The 25,585-nt window shown below is 40.6% G+C and overlaps 1 protein-coding gene across 3 annotated transcripts in view; it reads left to right on the top strand.

Moving 5' to 3' along the window:
- Positions 1-25,585, top strand: part of LOC126248778 (laminin subunit beta-1) — a 376,490-nt gene that overhangs the window by 239,474 nt on the left and 111,431 nt on the right. For all 3 annotated transcript variants that reach the window (XM_049950147.1, XM_049950149.1, XM_049950148.1), the window contains 4 exons: positions 140-308; positions 10,594-10,722; positions 10,817-10,969; positions 20,973-21,204. In XM_049950147.1, the coding sequence (XP_049806104.1) occupies positions 140-308; positions 10,594-10,722; positions 10,817-10,969; positions 20,973-21,204 (683 nt within the window). The remainder of the gene's footprint in view (positions 1-139; positions 309-10,593; positions 10,723-10,816; positions 10,970-20,972; positions 21,205-25,585) is intronic.

The following is a 25,585-nucleotide window of genomic DNA, read 5'->3' as shown; positions in this document are numbered from 1 at the left end:
TTATCAATTTAAGAGAAACTGACATAGCTCCAGTCAATAATGAGTATATTATAGATACTGAAATATGCTTTGTTTTCTTAGTATACTCTCATAGTGATATACTGTGCATTAACATTAATGAGAAAAATATTTTTACCAGTACAGAACAACGCTCATGGTGGCAGTCTGAAAATGGAGTGGAAAATGTAACAATTCAGCTTGACCTTGAAGCAGAATTCCATTTCACTCACATGATAATCACATTTAAAACCTTTAGGCCAGCAGCTATGCTTATTGAAAGGTCATATGATTTTGGGCGCACATGGCAGGTGCGTATACTTCTAAATTTTTCCACTTTTTGTGACAATTAGTTGTTTGACTGAAAATTTAAATCAAGTTGTATAAACACTTATATTTCTCCTTTTATTTTGAAGTTGAAATCAAAGAAAGAAAAGTACATAATAATTTTATTGGCTTTAGAGTGAAGACTTGCATAACACACAGATCAAAAAAAGTTTTGCATCACCTCGGTTCCGAGAGTTCCGGAACCTGTACAGAAATTTGGAATAGAGATCAACATAAAAATCATTTCTGACCTTTTTATTATTCATGAAAACCACGTATTGTGTGTTGTACCACCATAAGTGAGACCTTCAGAGGTGGTGGTCCAGATTCCTGCACACGCTGGTACCTGTAATACCCAGTAGCACGTCCTCGAGCATTGATGCATGCCTATATTCGTTGTGGCATACTATTCACAAATTCATCAAGGCACTGTTGGTCTAGATTGTCTCACTCCTCAACAGCAATTCAGTGTAGATCCCTCAGAGTTGTTGGTGGATCACGTCATCCATAAACAGCCTTTTTCAATCTATCCCAAGCATGTTAGATAGGGTTCATGTCTGGAGAACATGCTGGCCACTCTAGTCGAGCAATGTCGTTATCCTGGATGAAGTCATTCCATAGATATGCATAATGGGGGCGCAAATTGTTGTCCATTGAGATGAATGCCTCGCCAATATACTGTCAATATGGTTGCACTATTGGTCGGAGGATGGCATTCACGTATCGTACAGCCATTTTGGTGCCTTCCATGACCACCAGCGGCATGTGTCAGCCCCACATAATGCCACCCCAAAACAGCAGGGAACCTCCAACTTGCTGCACTCACTGGACAGTGTGTATAAGGCGTTCAGCCTTGTTGGGTTGCCTCCAAACAGTCTCTGACAATTGTCTGGTTGATGGCATATGTGACACCCAATGGTGAAGAGAATGTGATGCCAATCCTGAGTGGTCCATTCGGCATGTTGTTGGGCCCATCTGTACTGCACTGCATGGTGTTGTGGTTGAAAAGATGGACCTGGCCATTGATGTCAGGAGTGAAGTTGCACATCATGCAGCCTATTGTGCACTGTTTGAGTCATAACACGACCCTGTGACTGCACAAAAAGCATTATTCAACATGGTGGTGTTGCTGTCAGGGTTCCTCCGAGCCATAATCTGTGAGTAGCAGTCATCCACTGCAGTAGTAGCCCTTGGGTGGCCTGAGCGAGGCATGTCATCGACAGTTCCTGTCTCTCTGTATCTCCTCCATGTATGAACAACATCGCTTTGGTTCACTCTGAGATGCCTGGACACTTTCCTTGTTGAGAGCCCTTCCTGGCACAAAGTATCAATGCGGGCGCGATTGAACTGCGGTATTGACCATCTAGCCATGGGTGAACTACAGACAACACAAGCCGTGTACCTCCTTCCTGGTGGAGTGACTGGAACTGATCGGCTGTCGGACCCCCTCCGTCTAACAGGCGCTGCTCATGCATGGTTGGTGGGTTTAGTGACATCTCTGAACAGTCAAAAGGACTGTGTCTCTGATACAATATCCACAGTCAACGTCTATCTTCAGGAGTTCTGGGAACTGGGGTAATCCAAAACTTTTTTTGATGTGTGTATATTCCTAAATATTGTTGTTTTCATCTGATAGTTTACAAGTTAGATTGCTGAGGAAACCATAAGTGTTCAGAAGCAGGCATTTATGTGTATAGTTCATATAGTACTCAGAAAATATTTTGCTCTCATATTGTGTGCATAAATTAGTGATAATAAAAGGTAAAGTGCTTCCTTTCCAGCATACAAAAGAAACTAAAAGGAAAGTTATGAATCATTCACTATAAGAAGACTCCTGACATGGTGGCTAATGGGAGTAGTTGTTTTGTTAGAAGTTGGAAGACAGTGTATGACTTAGGACTACTATTCACTTTCTTCTGATTGCTACCAATCTTAGCTTTCAATACTGTGTGCCTTAGCCATATTGTTTCCTTGTTAGCTTTACCTTTTGATTAAAACATAATAAGAGGACATACACTTCCAAGTATTTCTAAGTAATAATATAGTTTTGTCTGTAAGGGGGTAGACACACTGAAAACAGGCTTGTCTGGCAGCTAAGAGGACTAGACTGGATATAGGTACTGAGATAGTTGTCAGTACCAAGAGCTACCAATCAGTTTCAATTAATACAACTACATCTGTCAGCCACTGCACCAATAGTCTTCTTAGAGCGAATGAATAATAGTGACCAGAGAAGACCATGTATGCTATAACCTACACAGGGTACCAACGTTGAATGAACAAGCGATATCCTCAAAAGCCATCACCTCTTACAATGCTACAGCCCTCATTTCATGTGCCTTTTTAATTTTCAAAATTACATTTAAAGAGATTTAAATAACTTATCATATCTGGCAGCCCTTTTATGGCTTTTATCATATCTCATGTTGCATCCATATTCTCAGCAAAATACCCAAAATCCAACATTTAGATGTTATCTATATTTTAACTCTGGACAAACATTACACAAATGCTGTGCAGCAATTCAAGTGCTCAACTTCACAACCAAGCGGAACTCTAAGCCTGTTCAATCCACTGCTAAAATCACATGCATAGTTGAAAAATACTGTGAAAGGACCTTATAAGTCTTAAACTCATCTAATGACTTCTGTCAATTTTTCAACTTCTGTCTCCCCCTCTGTATGAGTTCATTCAATTAAAATAACGTGGTGGTGCATGACAAAGATAAATGGCTGTAATTGAAATTTTGTGGCAAAAGAATAACTGACACCCTGCAGTTACCTATCACAAACATCCATGCAAATACTGTAAATCAAATCACTTACCTGTACTCAGTATCTTATGAGGACAAAAAACTATTGTTGAATGAGATACATTCTTAGCTCTAATTGCCCTTTTGGTACTTTTTTGGATGAGTACACATTATGAAAGCAGTAAGGTTCACCTTTTCCTTTCTGTTACATACAAGTATAAAAAAATAACACTTGGTCAAGAGAGCTGTACTTAGATGTTTTGTTGACGCCCTGCTTATGTTCCATATTAAACCTGACTAAGTCACAGCTGATCAGTTTTATTTAGGGGTTTGTATCCTAACTTCTGATTTGCTCTCCAAAATACCACATATAAAGTGTATTTTTTAAGTTTTCTTGTGTATTTTGTTTTTAAACTGCCTCAGAGCAAACTTCCAGTTTTGTGAAACAAATCTCTTGTTAATATTTGACTGATCATTCAGTTTTTGCCGTTTCAAATAATTTCACACTGATTTTTCCTAAATCAGTTAACCTTTTGACTGTTACAAACATGCTCACTGCATCTCATGGTGGCTTTGTTGTCGCCTAATACAACTACCGGGGCTAAAAGACCGTGATCCAGCTGTTAGCTGTGTACTGGTTGCCTGTGCTGATTTTTAAAGGTCCTCTATAAATGAATTACTTTGTAGTGAAACACAAGAATGTAAATATTATTTTGCACCTAAGAATTAGATATTTCCTAAAGTTTTTAGTAGGATTTTAGTAGTCTATGATGAAAGTGACATGTCACTTTGGATTCACCTCAGTAACTTATTGTTCTTTCATAATTACTCTTCCATAATACCTGTTGTCCTCCATATATTTGTCACTGTAATAACTCATGGAAAGCATGAAGCTCTCTGTGATAGCATTCTAATACATAGTCATTTGTTAAGAACTACAGTAATAACTTTTTTGCTCCACATTTGGTGATTCTGTTTCATGAGACGTCTTCAGTAATTTCAAGTACTATTTATCTCACATACGATAACAAACTGAATGCTTTGTCACAGGAGGAGGACAGATTATGTGTCTCTGGAAAATACTCTGTAGTAACAGTGTGACTGTGGCACATTTCCCACTGTTCACTTTAACAGCCAGTCAAATGGCTTCTTTAACCCACATTCACTCGCACCCTGTTGCTGTCGCACAATAACTCCCATGTTAGATTTTTTCTAACAAAGATAACTTCTAAATTTTTAGCTGTAAGTATGATTCAAAGATACATTTATCAATTAAATTATTTCTTTATTGTCACCAACACATTTTAAATATGTATAAACATGAAATGAATCATGTAAATTGTTTAACATAAAAATATTTCAGTATGCAATGGTTACACACAGTTTTTCATTGCATTCACAACATTCTCCTAACAGCACTTTGAAGTAATCATAGTAAGTGAGCATCTAAGGTTAACTTTACTCCTGTTTTACTAATCTGAGTCAGATCCAGATTCTTGTGATGTACACACATGGCAAGTAGGAATACTCAATACTGCATGCTTTTTACAAAGAGGACTGGAAGAAAGACAGCAGTGATGCTGTGTGTATCTGTTTTCCCTTTTATGGCAGTAGTGACAACTTGGTTTTTCTCTTGATTAACTTGCTCCTTCTGCTGTAAGTATGTTGTGGATATCTACAAAAGCTTATATTTTTTCCTTCAAATGGTGTGGCATGCTAGGAATTGCCATACATTTGGTCATATATGCTTTTGTAAGCACCATACTTCAGTTCAACAAGGAATATTTTTCTTGGCATTAAGTGATTTATATTCATCTTGTGCATTATTTGAGTAGTTATTGCTCTGATGTTCACCTCATGGAAAAACAGTGTAAGAGGTCTGTAGTTGCTTATTCTTGAAACAGGCTATTCCAGTTTCAGACGATCAGCATCATCTATGCCTCCTTTTATGAGATTGTACAATGTAATCACTTGTGGTTTATTCACTTTGCCACTCTCTTCATCTATACTCATGTTGCTGTACCATTAGTAAATTATGTTAGTGTTTATCTGGAACATATGGGCAAAGTAAGCAATTAGTGTTCAGTTTTTCTCCAAATGCAAAAATGCTGCTATTTACTGGTCTAGCCTTTATTGACAACAGTTCTAGTCTTCCTATTCCTCCGCAGAGTACCTACTACTTTGAACTGGTTAGTGTACTCTTTATTAGGCAATGGTATAGATATAAAATAGTTGTCCAAAGTCATGTTTCAGCCTGTATTACCAGTGGGTTGAATTAGTAGTACTACCACATTCCCTGCATCATTGGGAATTTGGTATGGACCAGCAAGCTCTTTTCCGTATTTAAGATGTAAAAAATTCTACCATCATGGAGTGAATATTATTTTATACCATTCTTTGCCAACTTTCTCAGATTATACTGCTTGAATTTGCAATGTCCACGGAATGCTTCCAGCATTTCATCTATTGTTGTTCATGTTCTTGCTCATTCACAAACTCACTGAACGTTTCACTAGTGCCAGATTATCTGTTTCCTTCTTCTGCTCCCTCGTAGACTTGTCATCAAATTTAACAGCTTGGAAAATAGTATTGAAGCTCTGTTTGCTCATCAGTGCAAATAAAAAATTTGGTGCAGTCCCATTGGTGGCTCATAGTTCATTGGAATTGAGATACTGTGACTTATTCACTCCTCTGAAGTATAAAATACCATGGAAAGCAGATAATTCTTCAAAATCTGAATGTGGATAATCTCTAGCATTTCATGAATAAGCTGCTAGCGCTCTCTGTAGTTCTTCATTCGATTATTTTACAATGCAGTCATTTACACTGTCTGGAAAAAATAGTTTGCAGCAATCGAGAACCATTTTCATAGTTTTAGCTTCGCTCTTTACACCAGAGCACGGGCTACCCCGAATGGGAGGTGGTTGTAACAGAAGAGCCCAAAAGGGGTATTGATTACCAAGATCATTTTTGATGACTTTTCCAAAGCCAACTGGGGTTAAGTGTCCGAAGACTGCGCGGGAAGCTTCTGACAACAGAACTTGTGATGTGCTGCTGCCATGTGGACCTGAGAGACAAAATAATCCAAGAGGCTAGAAGTCAATGCCTCATAGGAGAGAGGATGAGGTTCTGCATCTGGGTGCAACTGTTGCAGAAGGTGATAAACTTCCAGGCCAACATGGGTGAGAAAAAATGTGTGATGCTGGACGTCACCAGTGACATCATGAGCAATAAAGTGTTGCTCCAGACAAACCACGTAGTTGCTCCAAGGCTCAACAGATTTGTCGAACTTGGAAAATGCAGAGGGGGTGGCACGTAGACCCAGAAGCGGGGATGCTGGATTGTCCCCTGCATAGGAACCCCAAAGGGGTGGTGCGGGGGGGTGGGGGGGGGACATTGCCTGTAAATGCTGAATAATGAGCTTGTTTGTTTGTTGCATACTTTCCAAGAGCGCTGTGACTCTTGCTAAGGGTTTATCAATAACTGGAATACTGCCTGCCAAAGTGGACAACAACCGAGCAAATGCGGGAAACTCTTAAACCAACTCGTCACCACTGAAGTAGCTACACTAGCAGAATAGAAATGCAGAAAACACAAGTCCAAAAACAGTTTATTGGACTCTCCAAATCAAAACAATAATACAATCTCCAAAAGAACAATAGACTCAATCCCAACTGCAGATCTTCACAAATATAAAATAACAAATAATAATAGAAAAGACCCGACTCTTCACAGGGGGAGATAACAATACAACAATTCTACAATTTCAAGATGTTTGTCGATTATACCAAGTCCATCTGCAAGAGATCAGCCAGCTAGAAGAGGCATCTGGCTGTGGCTGCCGGGGTGGCAGCTCTGTATACTTCCAAGTGGTGCACCGAACTGCCTTATGCCAGCAGTGCACCACCCTATAAAGCCTGTTTGGTGGATGTATCTGCCAGAACTATTTGCTGTCACATGCCTGGCAGATCAAAGTAGTTCCTGGGCTATCTGCGACCTCTGGTGTAGCTGTTCTGCAGGCTCCGTGAACAGGTAGCAGTCCCTGGTGGCTGTTGGTGGAGATGTGGTGTTGTGTTGTGTTGTGGCCATGAGTAAATATTTGTGTTGACAACACAGATGACATAGGTTTTCCTGGTGAATATATGCCTTGTGATGCAGGCATCCCGTGTTGGTTGGACATGAAATGGGATGCCGATGCAGTAGGGCGGCCACAGCATTACCATTGTCTTTCAAGATCATGAACACAATAAAACTGCTGTAAGCAACCTCCAAAACAAGATAATAAAGGTTTCCAAACACATTTTGTTGGTGTCCGAATAATAGTTGCATATTGGCAATAGGCAATTACATATAATTTTGACACAATGGATGCTGTATTTTTATTTTCTGTGCTTCATGTACTGAATATACATTACAGCATCTGAAATCTCAGTTTTTTTATTTTATTCATATTTTTTATTTCTTTTATTTTTTATTTTTATTTTTATTTATTTATTTATTAATTTTTTTAGAGAGTGCAATAATTCATTTGGAGAAAAGTTTCAAAGTCAGTATCTCTAAGTGTCCTAATACCTTTCACACATTCTGTCTATGTTTTCCATTCTTCTTTTGAATCCATAATTTGGACTGGCACAGGGAAAGTTAAAATATATATTTTTATTTTGTTTTTATTGAAATATTGTTTGTTTGTTTTTCACTTAGTTTGTGTCACATTTTCTGTGTCGTTATCCATGGTGTGTGTGTGTGTGTGTGTGTGTGTGTGTGTGTGTACAACAGATAGAGCTATATTTCATGTTTTGCATTCATATCTGGATTCTCAGTGTGTTCTGTTTTAAGCAAACAGCACATCCTTTGAATGTTTGCTCTCAATAATATTTGATAAATGCCTCCCAGTAAATCATAGAGGATTCTTGATGTCGAACTCATTTCCTCTGTTCTGTGGCATAGGCTGCAATAATTTCTGTTACCAGAGACAGATGAAACTCCACTATTGGCATTTTTTGCCCTTTTACTACTCAATGGAGAGCAAAAGCATTTAAAATGCACAGATCAAGTAAATGAAAAAAGAACTTTCTATTCCACTTCACACTCTTCTGCACTAATTCGACTGAACTTATTATCATGTCAGTATGGACAACTGCCCCCACACTTGGATTATAATCTGTAATAGACTGAGGTTTCTTAATTCTTTTGTCAGTCTTCCTGTCAGTCTTTTCTATCTGAAACATTTCTGCAGTAATGGTGGTGAACATGCACACTTCTCTTTTGTTGCACTACTTGAGGGCAAGCAAGGCAATGGGCATAAACTGTGTTTTCCTGGTTTCAGTTGGTCTTCTAGTTTTAGCAAGTTGCACTTGTTGCTGCAAACAGTATCACATGCATTTTTTCCATGGTTATGAAGCCAGAGGAATAGGTTTGGGCTTGAGTAACAATTGTCGACGTAAACAGTATGTCCCCATTTCAAATACAGCTTCTTGAGTGTTGCCAGTATATCACAACTTTTCCTCAAATTATGGAAGCCAATTTCCACAGTTGTACCTGTATACACAATAAAATCCAGGGCATAACCAGTAATAGTTGCACAACACATTTTTTTAAAAATTCCAAATCCACTTCTTTTGGATGGAATATGTGTTTGTAAGATAATTGCCCTTTAAACAATAGGTTTTCATCAGTTCAGAGCTTTTGATTTGGATGAAATGCACTCTGGAATGTTATGCAAACTTTATCCAGAATGTTTCTAATTTTGAATAACTTGTCTCCTTTGTTGCTGGAAGATGTGTCACTAAAATGAAGCATTTTCAAAATTCAAAGAAACTGGTCTCTGTACATAATTTCACTGAAAACTAGCTTGTTGAAGAGTATTCCCTGGACCAATAGTCACTAATTTTCAGCTTTTTCACATGAGCCATAAGCACACCAATAGCAAAGAAGGAATAGAATTCCTTCGGTCCTGTTTCTTTCCAGCTTGACAGATTTCATCATGCCTTCTGTTAAAAAAGTATCAGGAATATTGCCAGAATGATGGAATTTTGACCTAATCCACATTTGTGTCCTGCATCTGATTTGTCAAATGCATGCACAAATGGACAAAAATCACTTTCCTTCCAGTCAAATGTGTCATTGAAGCATACTCTTTTACCATACAATTTGTTCTCACCATGAGAAACTTCATATTCTGACAAATTTTCATCTCTTGTAGAGACAGATAGACAAACAGACAAGTTGCACCACCTGATGTTCATGGCTCAGTACTGTTACTTCAAGATTCTGTCAAAAAGTCATCACTATCAAAGAGTATATCCTTACCATCACTTCTAATTAGAATCTCCATGACTGCTTCCCCTGTACAGCCATGGCAGTATGCCATTTTCTCAGTCAAAAACGAAGACGCCTATAGAAACACAAATAAGAACAGAGCAGCAAATGCATACAGGCTGAACTTCGCTATTGAGCACTATATATGAAAATATGACTACTTGCCCAGTCTGCTTGGCCATTAAGTGCCTTGTGCCTCAACACATCTGGAGCACAGAGAGACTCAAGCAGCAGCCCATCTTAACACATTAGGAGCACAAAGGTGTCAGCAAGGAGGTGTGCACAAACATGTATAGAGCACCTGATGGAAGGAATAAATGTTTTATCAATGACAGCTTGCTCCAAATGTAAGTTAATGCAGATGAGTATGAAAAACAATCCTGTAATGTTTGAATACAGCATAAGTAGTGTGCTGCTTGACACAGTCATGTCGATTAAATCTCTAGGTGTAAAGCTGAAAAGTAAGATGGAATGGAAACAGCATATAGGGATGGTAGTAGGGAAGGTGAATGGTCAACTTAAATTTATTGGCAGAATTTTAGGAAAGCATAGCTCATCTATAAAGGAGGTCACATATAGAGCACAAGTGTGACCCATTTTTGAGTACTGCTCAAGTGTCTGTTGATTATTTATGTATATATTTTCTTTATCTTATCTTCCTGGTTGTCAGTTATTTTTAATGACTGATGATCTGTTCTATTCAAGATTTTACTTCTGGATATTTCCTATATATAGATTTAATGAATGGTATACCGGATTGTTTTCTCTTTCCTTTATTCATGTTTTGTTCCTGCAAATGTGTTGATTTCACTATCCTTACCCTTCTTTCACTTTTATTTCCTGCATTTCTTTTTGTGTTTTGGCTGATTATGGATTCTAGTATTGACCAGTGTGAGAGAACAATTTTTGTGATTCCATATAACCAGCTTTGTCTATACTGGGAAGGGACAGTCATGTGTACCCTTCTATCTATCTATTGGTGTATCACATAATTTATATTTCTCATGTGTGTGTGTGTGTGTGTGTGTGTGTGTGTGTGTGTGTGTGTGTGTGTGTGTGTGTGAAACAGTTTGTTTCATGTTTTTTTGTATATTATGTACGCCAGATGAAGTAATTTGTTCAAAATAGAGAACCAAATTGAAGCAAATGCCAGACTAATTTATCTTCTTATTACTAATCCAAACTGCTCTAATTTTCAGGTGTATAGGTATTTTGCCTACAACTGCAATGAGTCATTTCCAAATATCCCAAAACATAAACCACGCACTCTTACTGATGTTGTCTGCGAGTCAAGATATTCAAATGTAGCACCATCAACAGGTGGAGAGGTAAATTTGTGTATACAGTGTCACATGTTAAAAAATAGCATGACAGCTATTAAGAGTAATTTTACATCAGCTTGTAACTGAAAATCTGTTGTAGGTTATATTTAGAGTCCTGTTGCCTAATTTACCCATTGATGATCCATATTCTCCAGAAGTACAGAATCTACTAAAAATGACAAATCTGAGGATAAACTTTACAAAACTTCATACACTTGGTGATGACTTGCTGGACAACAGGGAAGAAATACAGGTAACAGACAAATCTAAATAAATACAATACTGTTTAACATGAATGTTTTTGTTGAGTTGCGAAAAGCAGTTCAATTTTGTGTGTGTGTGTTTTGCAGAGAGAGAGAGAGAGAGAGAGAGAGAGAGAGAGAGATTATTTTTATTTACTTATTTATTATTATTATTATTAATTTTTTTGCTATAAACTACAAATGTCGCTTATACTATTCCATCACAGTGCCACATTCTGTTTTAACATGGTGCACAGTCTCAAATTTACTTTTGAACAGATTATGGACTGAATATTCTCTCACATAATCTGTGAACTATTACGTTCATTTCCCTCCAACTGAATGATTAACTACATTTACCACTTGTTTATTGATACATCATGCTGTACTGCACTGTTTTTACCAACCACATACAGTGGATATGAATTTTAAGTGTAAGCAGATATGAGACAATAGGGTTTCTAGAGGATGTGTGAACATTCAACTGGGTGTAGCAGGGCTAGATGGTACACTCCTGGAAATTGAAATAAGAACACTGTGAATTCATTGTCCCAGGAAGGGGAAACTTTATTGACAAATTCCTGGGGTCAGATACATCACATGATCACACTGACAGAACCACAGGCACATAGACACAGGCAACAGAGCATGCACAATGTCGGCACTAGTACAGTGTATATCCACCTTTCGCAGCAATGCAGGCTGCTATTCTCCCATGGAGACGATCGTAGAGATGCTGGATGTAGTCCTGTGGAACGGCTTGCCATGCCATTTCCACCTGGCGCCTCAGTTGGACCAGCATTCGTGCTGGACGTGCAGACCGCGTGAGACGACGCTTCATCCAGTCCCAAACATGCTCAATGGGGGACAGATCCGGAGATCTTGCTGGCCAGGGTAGTTGACTTACACCTTCTAGAGCACGTTGGGTGGCACGGGATACATGCGGACGTGCATTGTCCTGTTGGAACAGCAAGTTCCCTTGCCGGTCTAGGAATGGCAGAACGATGGGTTCGATGACGGTTTGGATGTACCGTGCACTATTCAGTGTCCCCTCGACGATCACCAGTGGTGTACGGCCAGTGTAGGAGATCGCTCCCCACACCATGATGCCGGGTGTTGGCCCTGTGTGCCTCGGTCGTATGCAGTCCTGATTGTGGCGCTCACCTGCACGGCGCCAAACACGCATACGACCATCATTGGCACCAAGGCAGAAGCGACTCTCATCGCTGAAGACGACACGTCTCCATTCGTCCCTCCATTCACGCCTGTCGCGACACCACTGGAGGCGGGCTGCACGATGTTGAGGCGTGAGCGGAAGACGGCCTAACGGTGTGCGGGACCGTAGCCCAGCTTCATGGAGACGGTTGCGAATGGTCCTCGCCGATAGTCCAGGAGCAACAGTGTCCCTAATTTGCTGGGAAGTGGCGGTGCGGTCCCCTACAGCACTGCGTAGGATCCTACGGTCTTGGCGTGCATCCGTGCGTCGCTGCAGTCCGGTCCCAGGTCGACGGGCACGTGCACCTCCCGCCGACCACTGGCGACAACATCGATGTACTGTGGAGACCTCACGCCCCACGTGTTGAGCAATTCGGCGGTACGTCCACCCGGCCTCCCGCATGCCCACTATACGCCCTCGCTCAAAGTCCGTCAACTGCACATACGGTTCACGTCCACGCTGTCGCGGCATGCTACCAGTGTTAAAGACTGCGATGGAGCTCCGTATGCCACGGCAAACTGGCTGACACTGACGGCGGCGGTGCACAAATGATGCGCAGCTAGCGCCATTCGACGGCCAACACCGCGGTTCCTGGTGTGTCCGCTGTGCCGTGCGTGTGATCATTGCTTGTACAGCCCTCTCGCAGTGTCCGGAGCAAGTATGGTGGGTCTGACACACCGGTGTCAATGTGTTCTTTTTTCCATTTCCAGGAGTGTATTTGAATTCAGCAACTTTCCTGCCTAATGAATCTGAATTAGTATCCATGCTCTAAGAATGAATCAGTCAATGCACATTGAAGCTGTAAATACTACATACTAGTGTTTAACAATCCAATTTTCTGGACTTTCAAGTGTGCCTGTCGCCCCCCCCCCCTCCCCCACTATTCATCTGTAGGCGAGTGGTTACGTATTCTATCCTGGAATATGCAAAATTGTTTTATTCAAAAACTATTTTCCATTATTGTCTTTTAAATTTTTGATCCCACCATTTTGCACAATTATTTATCTGGGCAGCTTGCCATGAACCATTGATCATATTACCTCTTTTATCTTGGGAAATTCCTTTTTACCCTGACCCTTAATATCCCTCCAACAGGATTCATCATGAAAACTACATCTCTGGCTACTACCCAACCTTCTGTAATAACCTTCACCCTTCTCGATTTCATCACTTCCCAGATTCTACCAATTACAACATTTAAGCCCAGACATTTGCTCATTTCACAAAATTATTTTACCATTTTACTGTGTAACAATTTTCTGTGTGCAATCTTTGTTACCATCCAATGGCTAGAAATACATTCTCAGCACCATTGAGAAAACTGCCTAAGCCTCTTATATCTTCTCAAATTTTCCATCTAGATTTCCAACATTGCCATCAATGTAGCCACTAAGAACTAGACCCATGCAGTAGTTTCCATCATCTCAAAAGGCATCACATTTAGCCATAAACCTGGGTTTAAATATACTGGGCTTGTCAAGAACCTCCTTTCCTATACCATCCCCTTCAGTGGAAAGATTCAATTTCTCCCCCCCCCCCCTCCCCTCTTCCAACCCCCACATTCACGGCACTTAACACAGCCAGCCCAAAGCACATATCAGATCTTGTCTTATCCAGTTCCAATGTTATCTGTTACTGCTACCAAAAAGGAAGGAAGATCAGAGTTTTAGGTCCTATCAGTGACAAGGTTATTAGAGATGGACTACAAACTTAAATTGGTGAAGGACAGTGTATAAAATTGGTTGTGTCCTTTTTCAAGGGAACTTTCGTAGCATTTTCCTTTTAGCAAAACCACAGAAAATTTAAATCTGAATGGCCAGTTGAGGATGTGACCCAGATCCTCCTGAATGTATGTCTAGTGTCTTAACACTGTTCCACACTGCTTGCTACAATTTTGACACTCCTTTCACCCACTTGGCCACCCACTAGTAGCCTCCCAGGAATTCCTCAGCCTCAAATTGTGTTCACCTTCCTTCTAAAAATCCCATCCCATTGAGAGTAGCATCATCATTTGTGGTTTCAAAGTATATCCTGACTTATCGTCCTTCTCACTGACAATAGCTCCATGACAATGACCATTAGCCACAATGATTAAGTACCTGAGGGCTTTCACCAGCTCTCCAACACCTGTAATTTCAAATTTTACCACTATCATCCCATTTCAGAATTGCAATACATTAAACAACTCCTCAAAACATTAGGTGTATTGCAACACTTGTCACCTCTTTCCTCATGCCAGTAACACCACTTTTGTCCATCTATTTATTTGATTCTAATACTCTACAGATCTGACTCCTCTGGTCTTCCTACTGCTTATCTTATCATATCTAATTGAAATGCTCTCATACAAAGATCCTTACCTTTTGTTGGCCAATATGTCCAAGCAGGTGTCTGCTGTCTCCCTTCCTACACCTAAATCACTATTCACTTTCTTTGCTGCCTTTCCACAGTTCTTCTTTCTTTGTCACCAAAGTCCTTTCTTGTCATTTTGAATGCTATGTCCCCTGACACCAATATTCCTTATGATCCTGACATTGCTGCCATAACATAAGCTTTCACAGCATTACCTCCTTCCCAATCTGCTCTTGTCACTCATGTTCTGACACAATTTTTTCTCCTTCAGAGTCCAAATCCATACAGAAATAATTGTAACTGACAATGGCATACACAATAAACCTAATCGAAATTGTTTATAGACTCCTAAGAGAATTTTCCCTATCTGTCCAAGACCTTAAACCTCTAGCTGATTTCAAAGTCATTGATAATGTCTCCAGTTTTGGTACGTAACTCTGCTGTTTTCTCTAGACCTTCACTATTTACTCTCTTCATCCTTCTCAACTTAACCAGCTACCTTCCTGAACACTGGGTTCCACCTGTCAGATGGCTCTAGAAAAAACATCTATTCATATCAAAGCAATGATCATCATAATCATAAACAATATCTCAAATTTGACAGCTACCATTTGTTTCACATCACAAATTTCTCTCCTGCAGTATTCACACCTATTTACTCTGCATAAGCATTGGGAAGCAGCAATTATGAATGTGTTGATAACCTTGTGAGATATTTTATTGACAGAGAAAAACCTAGCCATATATATCAGAGCCACTGAAATATGTCACTTGATAGCTTGCATGTAGTTGGCTATACTGTGATTGCAAGGTTGCAGTAGCTGCCACTGCACACGCCCACAGCTGGTGTCTCTGAAGTACGTTTTGTAGATTTAGGCTACAATCAACATGTATGTAAGGTGTCACATAATAATGTATACATAAGTGCAACAAAAATGTTTTTCTAACAATGGAGAGAACAACTATGGAGGAAATGCATTTGATAGTATATGAAACCAGGAAATAAAAAAATTAAAGAAAAAAAAAACACCCAATGTTAATGACAATGTCTATGAGAAGTTGTTCCAAATTGTTACTGTAGTAGCTGGATATAAAACACCGTATAATAATGTAAACCTAAGCATACCGAAGAACATGCTATCCACAATTGTAGAACGAAATAAAGAAAAATATATCGAAAAACAAACATGATGTGACTTACCGAACGAAAGCGCTGGCAGGTCGATAGACACACAAACAAACACAAACACACACACAAAATTCAAGCTTTCGCAAAAAACTGTTGCCTCATCAGGAAAGAGGGGAAGGAGAGGGAAAGGCGAAAGGATGTGGGTTTTAAGGGAGAGGGTAAGGAGTCATTCCAATCCCGGGAGCGGAAAGACTTACCTTAGGGGGAAAAAAGGACAGGTATACACTCGCACACACACACATATCATTCCACTTATATACAGACCAAGCAGACATATTTAAAGACAAAGAGTTTGGGCAGAGATGTCAGTCGAGGCGGAAGTGAAGAGGCAAAGATGATGTTGAATGACAGGTGAGGTATGAGTGGCGGCAACTTGAAATTAGCGGAGATTGAGGCCTGGTGGGTAACAGGAAGAGAGGATATATTGAAGAGCAAGTTCCCATCTCCGGAGTTCGGATGGGTTGGTGTTGGTGGGAAGTATCCAGATAACCCGGACGGTGTAACACTGTGCCAAGATGTGCTGGCCGTGCACCAAGGCATGTTTAGCCACAGGGTGATCCTCATTACCAACAAACACTGTCTGCCTGTGTACATTCATGCAAATGGACAGTTTGTTGCTGGTCATTCCCACATAGAATGCATCACAGTGTAGGCAGGTCAATTGGTAAATCACGTGGGTGCTTTCACATGTGGCTCTGCCTTTGATCGTGTACACCTTCCAGGTTACAGGACTGGAGTAGGTGGTGGTGGGAGGGTGCATGGGACAGGTTTTACACAGGGGGCGGTTACAAGGATAGGAGCCAGAGGGCAGCGAAGGTGGTTTGGGGATTTCATAGGGATGAACTAACAGGTTACGAAGGTTAGGTGGACGGCGGAAAGACACTCTTGGTGGAGTGGGGAGGATTTCATGAAGGATGGATCTCATTTCAGGGCAGGATTTGAGGAAGTCGTATCCCTGCTGGAGAGCCACATTCAGAGTCTGGTCCAGTCCTGGAAAGTATCCTGGAAAGTATCCTGTCACAAGTGGGGCACTTTTGTGGTTCTCCTTTGGGGGATTCTGGGTTCGAGGGGATGAGGAAGTGGCTCTGGTTATTTGCTTCTGTACCAGGTCGGGAGGGTAGTTGCGAGATGCAAAAGCTGTTGTCAGGTTGTTGGTGTAATGGTACAACTGCTTTCGCATCTCGCAACTACCCTCCCGACTTGGTACAGAAGCAAATAACCAGAGCCACTTCCTCATCCCCTCGAACCCAGAATCCCCCACAGAAGAACCACAAAAGTGCCCCACTTGTGACAGGATACTTTCCGGGACTGGACCAGACTCTGAATGTGGCTCTCCAGCAGGGATACGACTTCCTCAAATCCTGCCCTGAAATGAGAACCATCCTTCATGAAATCCTCCCCACTCCACCAAGAGTGTCTTTCCGCCGTCCACCTAACCTTCGTAACCTGTTAGTTCATCCCTATGAAATCCCCAAACCACCTTCCCTACCCTCTGGCTCCTATCCTTGTAACCGCCCCTGGTGTAAAACCCGTCCCATGCACCCTCCCACCACCACCTACTCCAGTCCTGTAACCTGGAAGGTGTACACGATCAAAGGCAGAGCCACAAGTGAAAGCACCCACGTGATTTACCAACTGACCTGCCTACACTGTGATGCATTCTATGTGGGAATGACCAGCAACAAACTGTCCATTCGCATGAATGGACACAGGCAGACAGTGTTTGTTGGTAATGAGGATCACCCTGTGGCTAAACATGCCTTGGTGCACGGCCAGCACATCTTGGCACAGTGTTACACCGTCCGGGTTATCTGGATACTTCCCACCAACACCAACCCATCTGAACTCCGGAGATGGGAACTTGCTCTTCAATATATCCTCTCTTCCCGTTACCCACCAGGCCTCAATCTCCGCTAATTTCAAGTTGCCGCCACTCATACCTCACCTGTCATTCAACATCATCTTTGCCTCTTCACTTCCGCCTCGACTGACATCTCTGCCCAAACTCTTTGTCTTTAAATATGTCTGCTTGGTCTGTATATGAGTGGATGGATATGTGTGTGTGTGCGAGTGTATACCTGTCCTTTTTTCCCCCTAAGGTAAGTCTTTCCGCTCCCGGGATTGGAATGACTCCTTACCCTCTCCCTTAAAACCCACATCCTTTCGTCTTTCCCTCTCCTTCCCCTCTTTCCTGATGAGGCAACAGTTTTTTGCGAAAACTTGAATTTTTTGTGTGTGTTTGTGTTTGTTTGTGTGTCTATCGACCTGCCAGCACTTTCGTTCGGTAAGTCACATCATCTTTGTTTTTAGATATATTTTTCCCACGTGGAATGTTTCCCTCTATTATATTGATATCATGAAATAAAGAAAAAGATGCATAATGTATGCGGTTGCAAAGAGAAATAATTAATTCTGTATTCCTTTACACTCTCCAATTTACAATGTCAGTGGCACAATTCCATCCAGTTCTCCTTTATTATCATCAGAACTTGCACCAAAACTGTCATCATCATCATCATCATCATAATCACAATCATCATCAAGAGAAATCATGAACTGTTCATTCTCATTTAATAATCTGTCTACAATCACTGCTTCTCCTTGTCCATGAGGTGGCGTCTAATGTAAAAAAAAATGGCTCTGGGCACTCTGGAACTTAACAGCTCGGGTCATCAGTCCCCTAGAACTTAGAACTACTTAAACCTAACTAACCTAAGGACATCACACATATCCATGCCTGAGGCAGGATTCGAACCTGCAACCTTAGCAGGCATCTACTGTAGCAAGACTTCCACATAGCAGCCTTTCCATTTCTGTTATTGTAAAAGACTTGTTATTATTTTGAATGTATGCCATGACATCACTCCAAACCAATTGAATTTGCTGCTTTTGCTTTAGTTTTACAATTAAATTGGGTTAAAATGGCATTGATAAGGTGGTAGTGTAATTACCATATGACACTGTTCCCTTGAAATTTTGAACTACAACATATGCAGGTGTCACAGGCTTATTTTGTTTTACAAGGGCAGCTTTGTCATGCTCATGTCTGCAGCTATGTCTGTTGCCTGCAACCACTGCACATAATTTCTTTGCAGTCACTAGTCATTGGAGTTTTGTCTAATATCACGGAATAGTAAGGTACATTATCTATTACAAACACTGTCAGAACACTAAACTGGGGCTACAAATTTTCAAACCACTGCAGAAATCATGGGTGGTCCATATCCTCATGGTAGTCACAGGTTTTTCTCAATCAGAAAACAAAATCCTTCGTGCACTAAACTGTTTGAAGACCCTGCATGGGCCACAACTAATCGGGATCATCTTCCCATTGGCTGAAGACCACTGCTGTTCGCAGTATAATCTGTCCAGCATTAATCAACTGCTTCTCCTTCATTGACTCAGATTTCATCCAACCTTATTATTGAATATATATCATTTCCTAGAATTTTATATAAGAAAATGCTGTGAGCTGCAATGACATGAGCTTTTTCAACCAACAATTTTTGTCTGTCTAACTTTTAAAGTAAAACACAATACTTTTTAGCACCATTTTAAGTGATGTTTTATCCCACTGAGAAAAGTTCACATTCTTTTAAAGAAATTAGCAAGTTTGCCATACTGGGGTATTCTTTCCTGCTATAATATCTGTAAATGTGCCAATGAACTGCATTTGTTTGGATTGAATCAAGTGACTGGACGAGGCTGTTTTTTTTCTTTCCAGGAGTGGGCTTCAAAATACACTGTTTTCTTCACAGGGGGTTCTTTCTCACACAGTTTACTATAGTATCTTGCAAGTCCTAAAGTAGCACCCCTTTTCTTATAACAGTTCTTTGACTGATTTCTAGAGTTTTCAAGGTACACTCAAAAACTCGTATCAGCAGGAATTGAGCTATGCCCATGAACAGAACCTTTTTTTTCTTGCTTATAAAACTCTCATGTCCTTCATAACAATTCCAAAGTCTGACTATTTAACAGTACTTCATGATGCAATGGATTGTCACTTGGTGAATAATGTCATTTTGATGATATTCTTTAAGAAGCAGAAACTGTAGTCAAGGTCGTAACACAACTCAGCTATATAGAAGCAGGTGGTTGCACACTAACAAACAATGTTTGCACACAAGCTGGCAACATGATAGCATTGATATAGGAACTGGCTTTTGTTACTGTACTGTAATGGGTTCAGAAAAATGCAGTGCCCCGCATTCCTCGTTTGTTTGTCAGTCATACCAACAGCTTTAAGGTATTTGTGGAGTGAACTTGGAGTGTCATCTTTCAGCAGCCTGGGTATAGCTCATAAACTAATCTCCTGCACCACTTCTTCCTGTAGTTCCAACAAACCCATAATTGTTGAAAATCAGCCACTGTCCAGTACTATTATCACACAATATCTTCCAGGACTTGAAAAACTCAATCAGATCATTTTTTAGGACTTCAACAGCCTTTCACCATACAATGAGAGGCAGGATATCCACTTAAACACCATCCCCCCCCCCTTCCCCAATACATGGTATTCTGTCACCCTCGACTGAACTAATGTCCTATTCCATCCCCACATCATTTGTGCTCCAAATTTCTCCTGTCCTCCTCCCACCCCAAAATGTGATATTCTATTATCCTCCCACCTCCAAACCTACTCTTTATTCTATTCCATCCCTACATCACTTGCGCAATCAGCACAGTTATCAGGAAGTCTTGAATAATGTTTGTGCCTTCCATATGCATTTATAAGCATATGACTTCTTGTGCATCTGATTTTTGGTATGGTCCCATCAATACATGTGACAGTGTACAAGCATGGTTGCACAATGTAATATGCATTCATTTAAAGTGGCCTATATCCATGTGAGGACAAGTGGCTCTGTGGCTGCATTGCTGAGAGTGACTGAGACACAACCCTTACATTTTGTAAATTTTAATAAGAAAAGGAAAAAAATAGCTTTTTCATTTATACAGCTATGAGTTACTTCTGTGTAACTGATCAGCTCTGAACTAATTAGTGTGACACTTAAGCAAATCTGTCATCAGGGAGAAGTTAAATTTGTCAGTACAGAACAGAGATTTTGTCTATAATGGTTCTGGGGCTTGCATTAAGATTAAGTAACAATTATAGTAATATTGCAGCACATTGACTGCAATGATGTGGGAACAATATGATGATTAATATTTACATGAAAATGATGTTATGAACTGATGAAGCATTTTGGTTGAAGCCTGTAGTATTGATTCACATGATATATTCATATTGTTTCAGGAAAAGTATTATTATGCAATAAATCAGATGGTAGTACGTGGCTCATGTTCATGCTATGGTCATGCTTCAAGATGTCTTCCACTTCCTGGTGTGGAATCAAAGCCTAACATGGTGCATGGAAGATGTGAATGTACCCACAATACAAAGGGGCTGAACTGTGAATTTTGTGAGGATTTTTACAATGATTTGCCTTGGAAACCAGCTTTTGGAAAGCAGACAAATGCATGCAAAAGTAAGTAAGACTGTTTCGGGTAATTTGAAATGTTGTCTAAAAAGTATTGTATTAAATTTTGTGTACTGCATTAACAAGAATTGGTTACAAAATGCAGTATCTAATATGAGAATAAGTCTACTTTCTGTAGGAACTACCGCCATATGCTGAAAACAAAGACATTAAGGCCAAACTGCTCCATGCTCTGAAGTGGAGTTTAATGGCACTTAAAATGTATGTTATATAGTTCTCCATGTTTTAAGTCTGCTTCTTCAACAACACAGATTTTATCAAGCACAACATATTTACAATTTACCCACAGAAAGTAATAGTTCCTGGCAGCTTAAAACAGTGTGGCAGACTGGGACTAAACCTGTAGCCTTTGCCTTTTATGAGCAAATGCTCTAATGACTGAGTTATTTAAGGGGAGCTGGAGGTGGTCAAATCCAAAAAATTACGTTTTTTTTTTCTACCGAAAATTAATTGGAACATTCCTCTTTAATGTAAACTTTGAATTATTGTTCTACTCGCCCTAGAAGTGGAGTTATTACCATTTTCCCCCACGCCTGCAGAGGAAATGGGCGGCCGCTGAATGCATCTAACACCCTCTCGTGACTTCCTGGCGAACTGCTTGGGATTTTCTCGGCCTGTTACGCATACAGCGAGTGTGCAAGGGTTGGCTACATTGTTTTCTGTGACAAATGAAGTGCTAAGAGTGCGGAACATCGTCTCTTTGCTGTTTACCATTTTGAATTAGTTCAGTGTTGCGCCTGTTGTTGGTAGTATTATACTTCTTGTGTAAAGCATTGTTCTGGTTACGATGCCACGTTTTAGTAACTGTGTATATAAGAGGAGGAAGAACGTAAAAGAAAATTAACACTAATACCAAGTTGGGATACTACAATTACTGAAAGAGTGCGTTCTTCTGCTAAGCAACACATGGCCGGCCATAGCCCTGTGACATCTTCTAACAAGAAACTGACTGGTGGAAGTGACAGATTTCATGACTATGTTAGTGACAGTGATGATATTAACAAAGTACTGAATATTGGATTATTATCTTCTGTGCTGAAAGAAAGTGTTCTGTGCAAAATGTGTTCAAGTGTAGGAGTGGGACTAGAGATAACAAAGCACTTTAGTTTAGCTTGTGAGATGAAGATAATCTGTGCATGTTGCAAGTATCAAGTGACTTTCTACAATTCACATGCCAGTCTCTTTGGTGAAAATGGACGATCTAGAGTGTTTGATGTGAATGTTCGACTTGTGTATGGTCTTCGATCCATTGGAAAAGTGTCTGCTGCTGGTAAACTGTTTTGTGGTATTATGAACTTGCCATCACCTCCAAGCAAATTTGGGTACTACTGTGAACTGGTAGGATCCTCTGTTGAAGATGTGGCTTTGAAAACCATGAAGGAAGCAGTGGAGGAATCTGTAGAAATGAACGGTGGTTCTAGGGATTTGGTAGTGGCATTAGATGGTTCCTGGTAAAAGAGGGGTCATAAATCCTTGAATGGGGTTGTAAATGCTACTTGTGGTGATAGTGCAAAAGTGATAGATGTTGCAATATTATCAAAACATTGTAGGTGCAAAAATAAAATCAAAGGAGAGCACAGTGGAACCTGTGAGCCAAATTTTAGTGGATCAAGTGGAGCAATGGAAGTGGATGAAGTGAAACAAATTTTTGAACGTTCAGTTCCCAGATACAACGTTAGGTACAAATACTACCTTGGGGATGGTGACTCCAAAGGTTTCAAGACTATAGAGGAACTGAAACCATATGGAAATGAATTTGTAGTTGAAAAGTTGGAATGCATTGGGCATGTGCAAAAGCGTATGGGTGTACGGCTTCGAAGGCTCAAACAAACTTTGGGTTCAAGTAAGCTCAGTGATGGAAAGACAATAGGAGGGAGAGGCAGGCTTACTGATGAGGTGATTGAACGTCTACAGAGATACTATGGGTATGCTATAAGGCAAAATGCTAGTAAGTTAGTGACATGCGAAAAGCAGTGTGGGCATTGTTCCTTCATACTGCCTCTTCCAATGAATACCCTCAACATAGCCTGTGCCCAAAAGATTCCTGGTGCAAATATAATGCAAAAAAGGACTATGATCACAAACATGGTTTGCCAGCAGCTGTGATAAATGCAATAAAACCAATTTTTCATGACTTATCACAGCCAGAATTGTTACACAAATGTCTACACGGAAAGACACAGAATCCTAATGAGAGCGTAAACAATTTGATTTGGAAAGTGATTCCTAAAAGGGTGTTTGTAAGCATAAAAACACTGCACTTTGGCATTTATGATGCAATAGCAACCTACAACCAAGGGAACAGTGTGAAGTGTGAAGTTCTGAAGGCATTAGGATTTACAGCTGGGTGAACACTGTACGAGCACTAAGAAATATTGACAGAGAAAAGATAAGAGGAGCAGAAAGAAGAGAAAGGCATATGAAGTATGATGGAACAACAGGCCAGAAAAGAAGACAGAAGAGGAAGCTTTTGGAGGATGAAGAAGAAGACCCTGATAATCCATCCTATAGTGCAGGAATGTATTGCAAAACTTTGATAGCCATTTCCCGTAAATTAGAATTTTTCGAATATAAGGAATATTTTCTCAAAATCCACTCAAGCTAGAGAGATGAAATTTTTATACAGCACTCCTAGTGCTCAAACTTACATTGTAACACAGCCATTTGGCAATATATTCAGTAGTTTCATTTCAGTTTAATTATAAAGCAATTATTTGTAGCCGGCTGCGGTGGCCGTGTGGTTCTGGCGCTGCAGTCCGGAACCGCGGGACTGCTACGGTCGCAGGTTCGAATCCTGCCTCGGGCATGGGTGTGTGTGATGTCCTTAGGTTAGTTAGGTTTAAGTAGTTCTAAGTTCTAGGGGACTTATGACCTAAGATGTTGAGTCCCATAGTGCTCAGAGCCATTTGAACCAATTATTTGTAAAAAAATTTGGGTCATTAATAAAAAAGATTATTGGAAGGAAACTAGAAAAGATACTCCAAAATCCCTCTGTCATAACTGCAATACTAAACCACTCTATATGTAAAAAAAATTCAAATTTTTCTATTTGGTAGTTTATTCATAAATGTTCCTCAAACTTAGTGATTTTAACATGGGCAGCATAGGCACCTCTGGCTCCCCTTAAGCACAACCCAGCACCTGCTCTCACAGCTTTGCTTCCACCAGTACTTCATCTCCTACCTACCAAACTTCACAGAAGCTCTCCTGAATTCCTTGTGGGACTAGCACTCCTGGAATTAAGGAAGTTTTGAGTCAATGCACACTCTACTGCAGAATGAAATTTCATTCTGGAACAGTCCCCCAGGCTGTGGCTAAGCCATATATCCACAATATCCTTTCATCCAGGAGTGCTAGTCCCACAAGGTATGCAGAAGAACTTCTGTGAAGTTCAGAAGCTTGGAGATGAGGTACTGGCATGAGGAAAGCTGTGAAGGTGGATCATGTGTGGAGAGCTCAGTCAGTAGAGCATTTGCCCATGAAAAGCAAAGGTCCCAGATTTGAGTCCCAGTGTGGCTACAGTTTTAACCTACCAGGATATTTCAGTGCTCTGAATGTTTGTTGAATAAGTCACTTGTCAGTGCTGGAGAACACTGTTTGAAGGTTTGATTGGGGAGACACTCAGATACATACCACACTCTCATTGCACCCATGTGCCATCAGTTTGTTCACTGAAAGCACAAAGGTTGGTTGAACAGTGAGCATAGACAGTCCTATATTAGGCAGACAGGCAGCTCTTTGCACTTACCAAACATCATCAGTAGGTAACAACAAAGTTCAAATCACAGTCCAGGTTGAAGAGTTGTAGCACAGGGTTGTCATCAACAGGTACACCAGAGAGCTTGCTGTAAACATCAGCTAGTTGGGCAAGTGAAGCAGTAGCAGCCCTTAACTCTGCTGCAGATGTTTAACCATGTAACCTGATGATGGCAGATGCATCCTTCTGTGCCGTACCTAATAACCTCACCAGAAATACACATAATTATATCACATGAGCCGTTGACATGTCCACTGAGATTACATCTCTCTCCTTTTGAATTGACCTATAGTCCAGAAATATCTTAGCAAATGAGGAGTAGGATGTAGTTCACGCATCCTGCTGTGATGGCTGGGGTGCAGCTTCAGATGCTGTCAGAGGTGGAGGAGTCACTCCCAAGTCCAGTGCCAGAGGGGCAGGAGGTGACAGTGATTCAGACTCATGGTTCACTGCTGGTTCTGGAGAGGAGGCTGTGAGCTTGATGTCTGATACTGGATCCTGTGCAGAGTGGGGATGGGGAGGGGGGGGGGGGGCAGCTTCTGCATATCATCGAGGTCCAGACCAGTAGGGGTAACGGAAGACATCTGGAGAACCTGGAATTCTGGCCGCTGT

This window comes from Schistocerca nitens, chromosome 3, assembly GCF_023898315.1.
Source record: "Schistocerca nitens isolate TAMUIC-IGC-003100 chromosome 3, iqSchNite1.1, whole genome shotgun sequence".
NCBI classification, from domain to species: domain Eukaryota; kingdom Metazoa; phylum Arthropoda; class Insecta; order Orthoptera; family Acrididae; genus Schistocerca; species Schistocerca nitens.
This window is presented reverse-complemented; position numbering and strand designations above follow the sequence as displayed.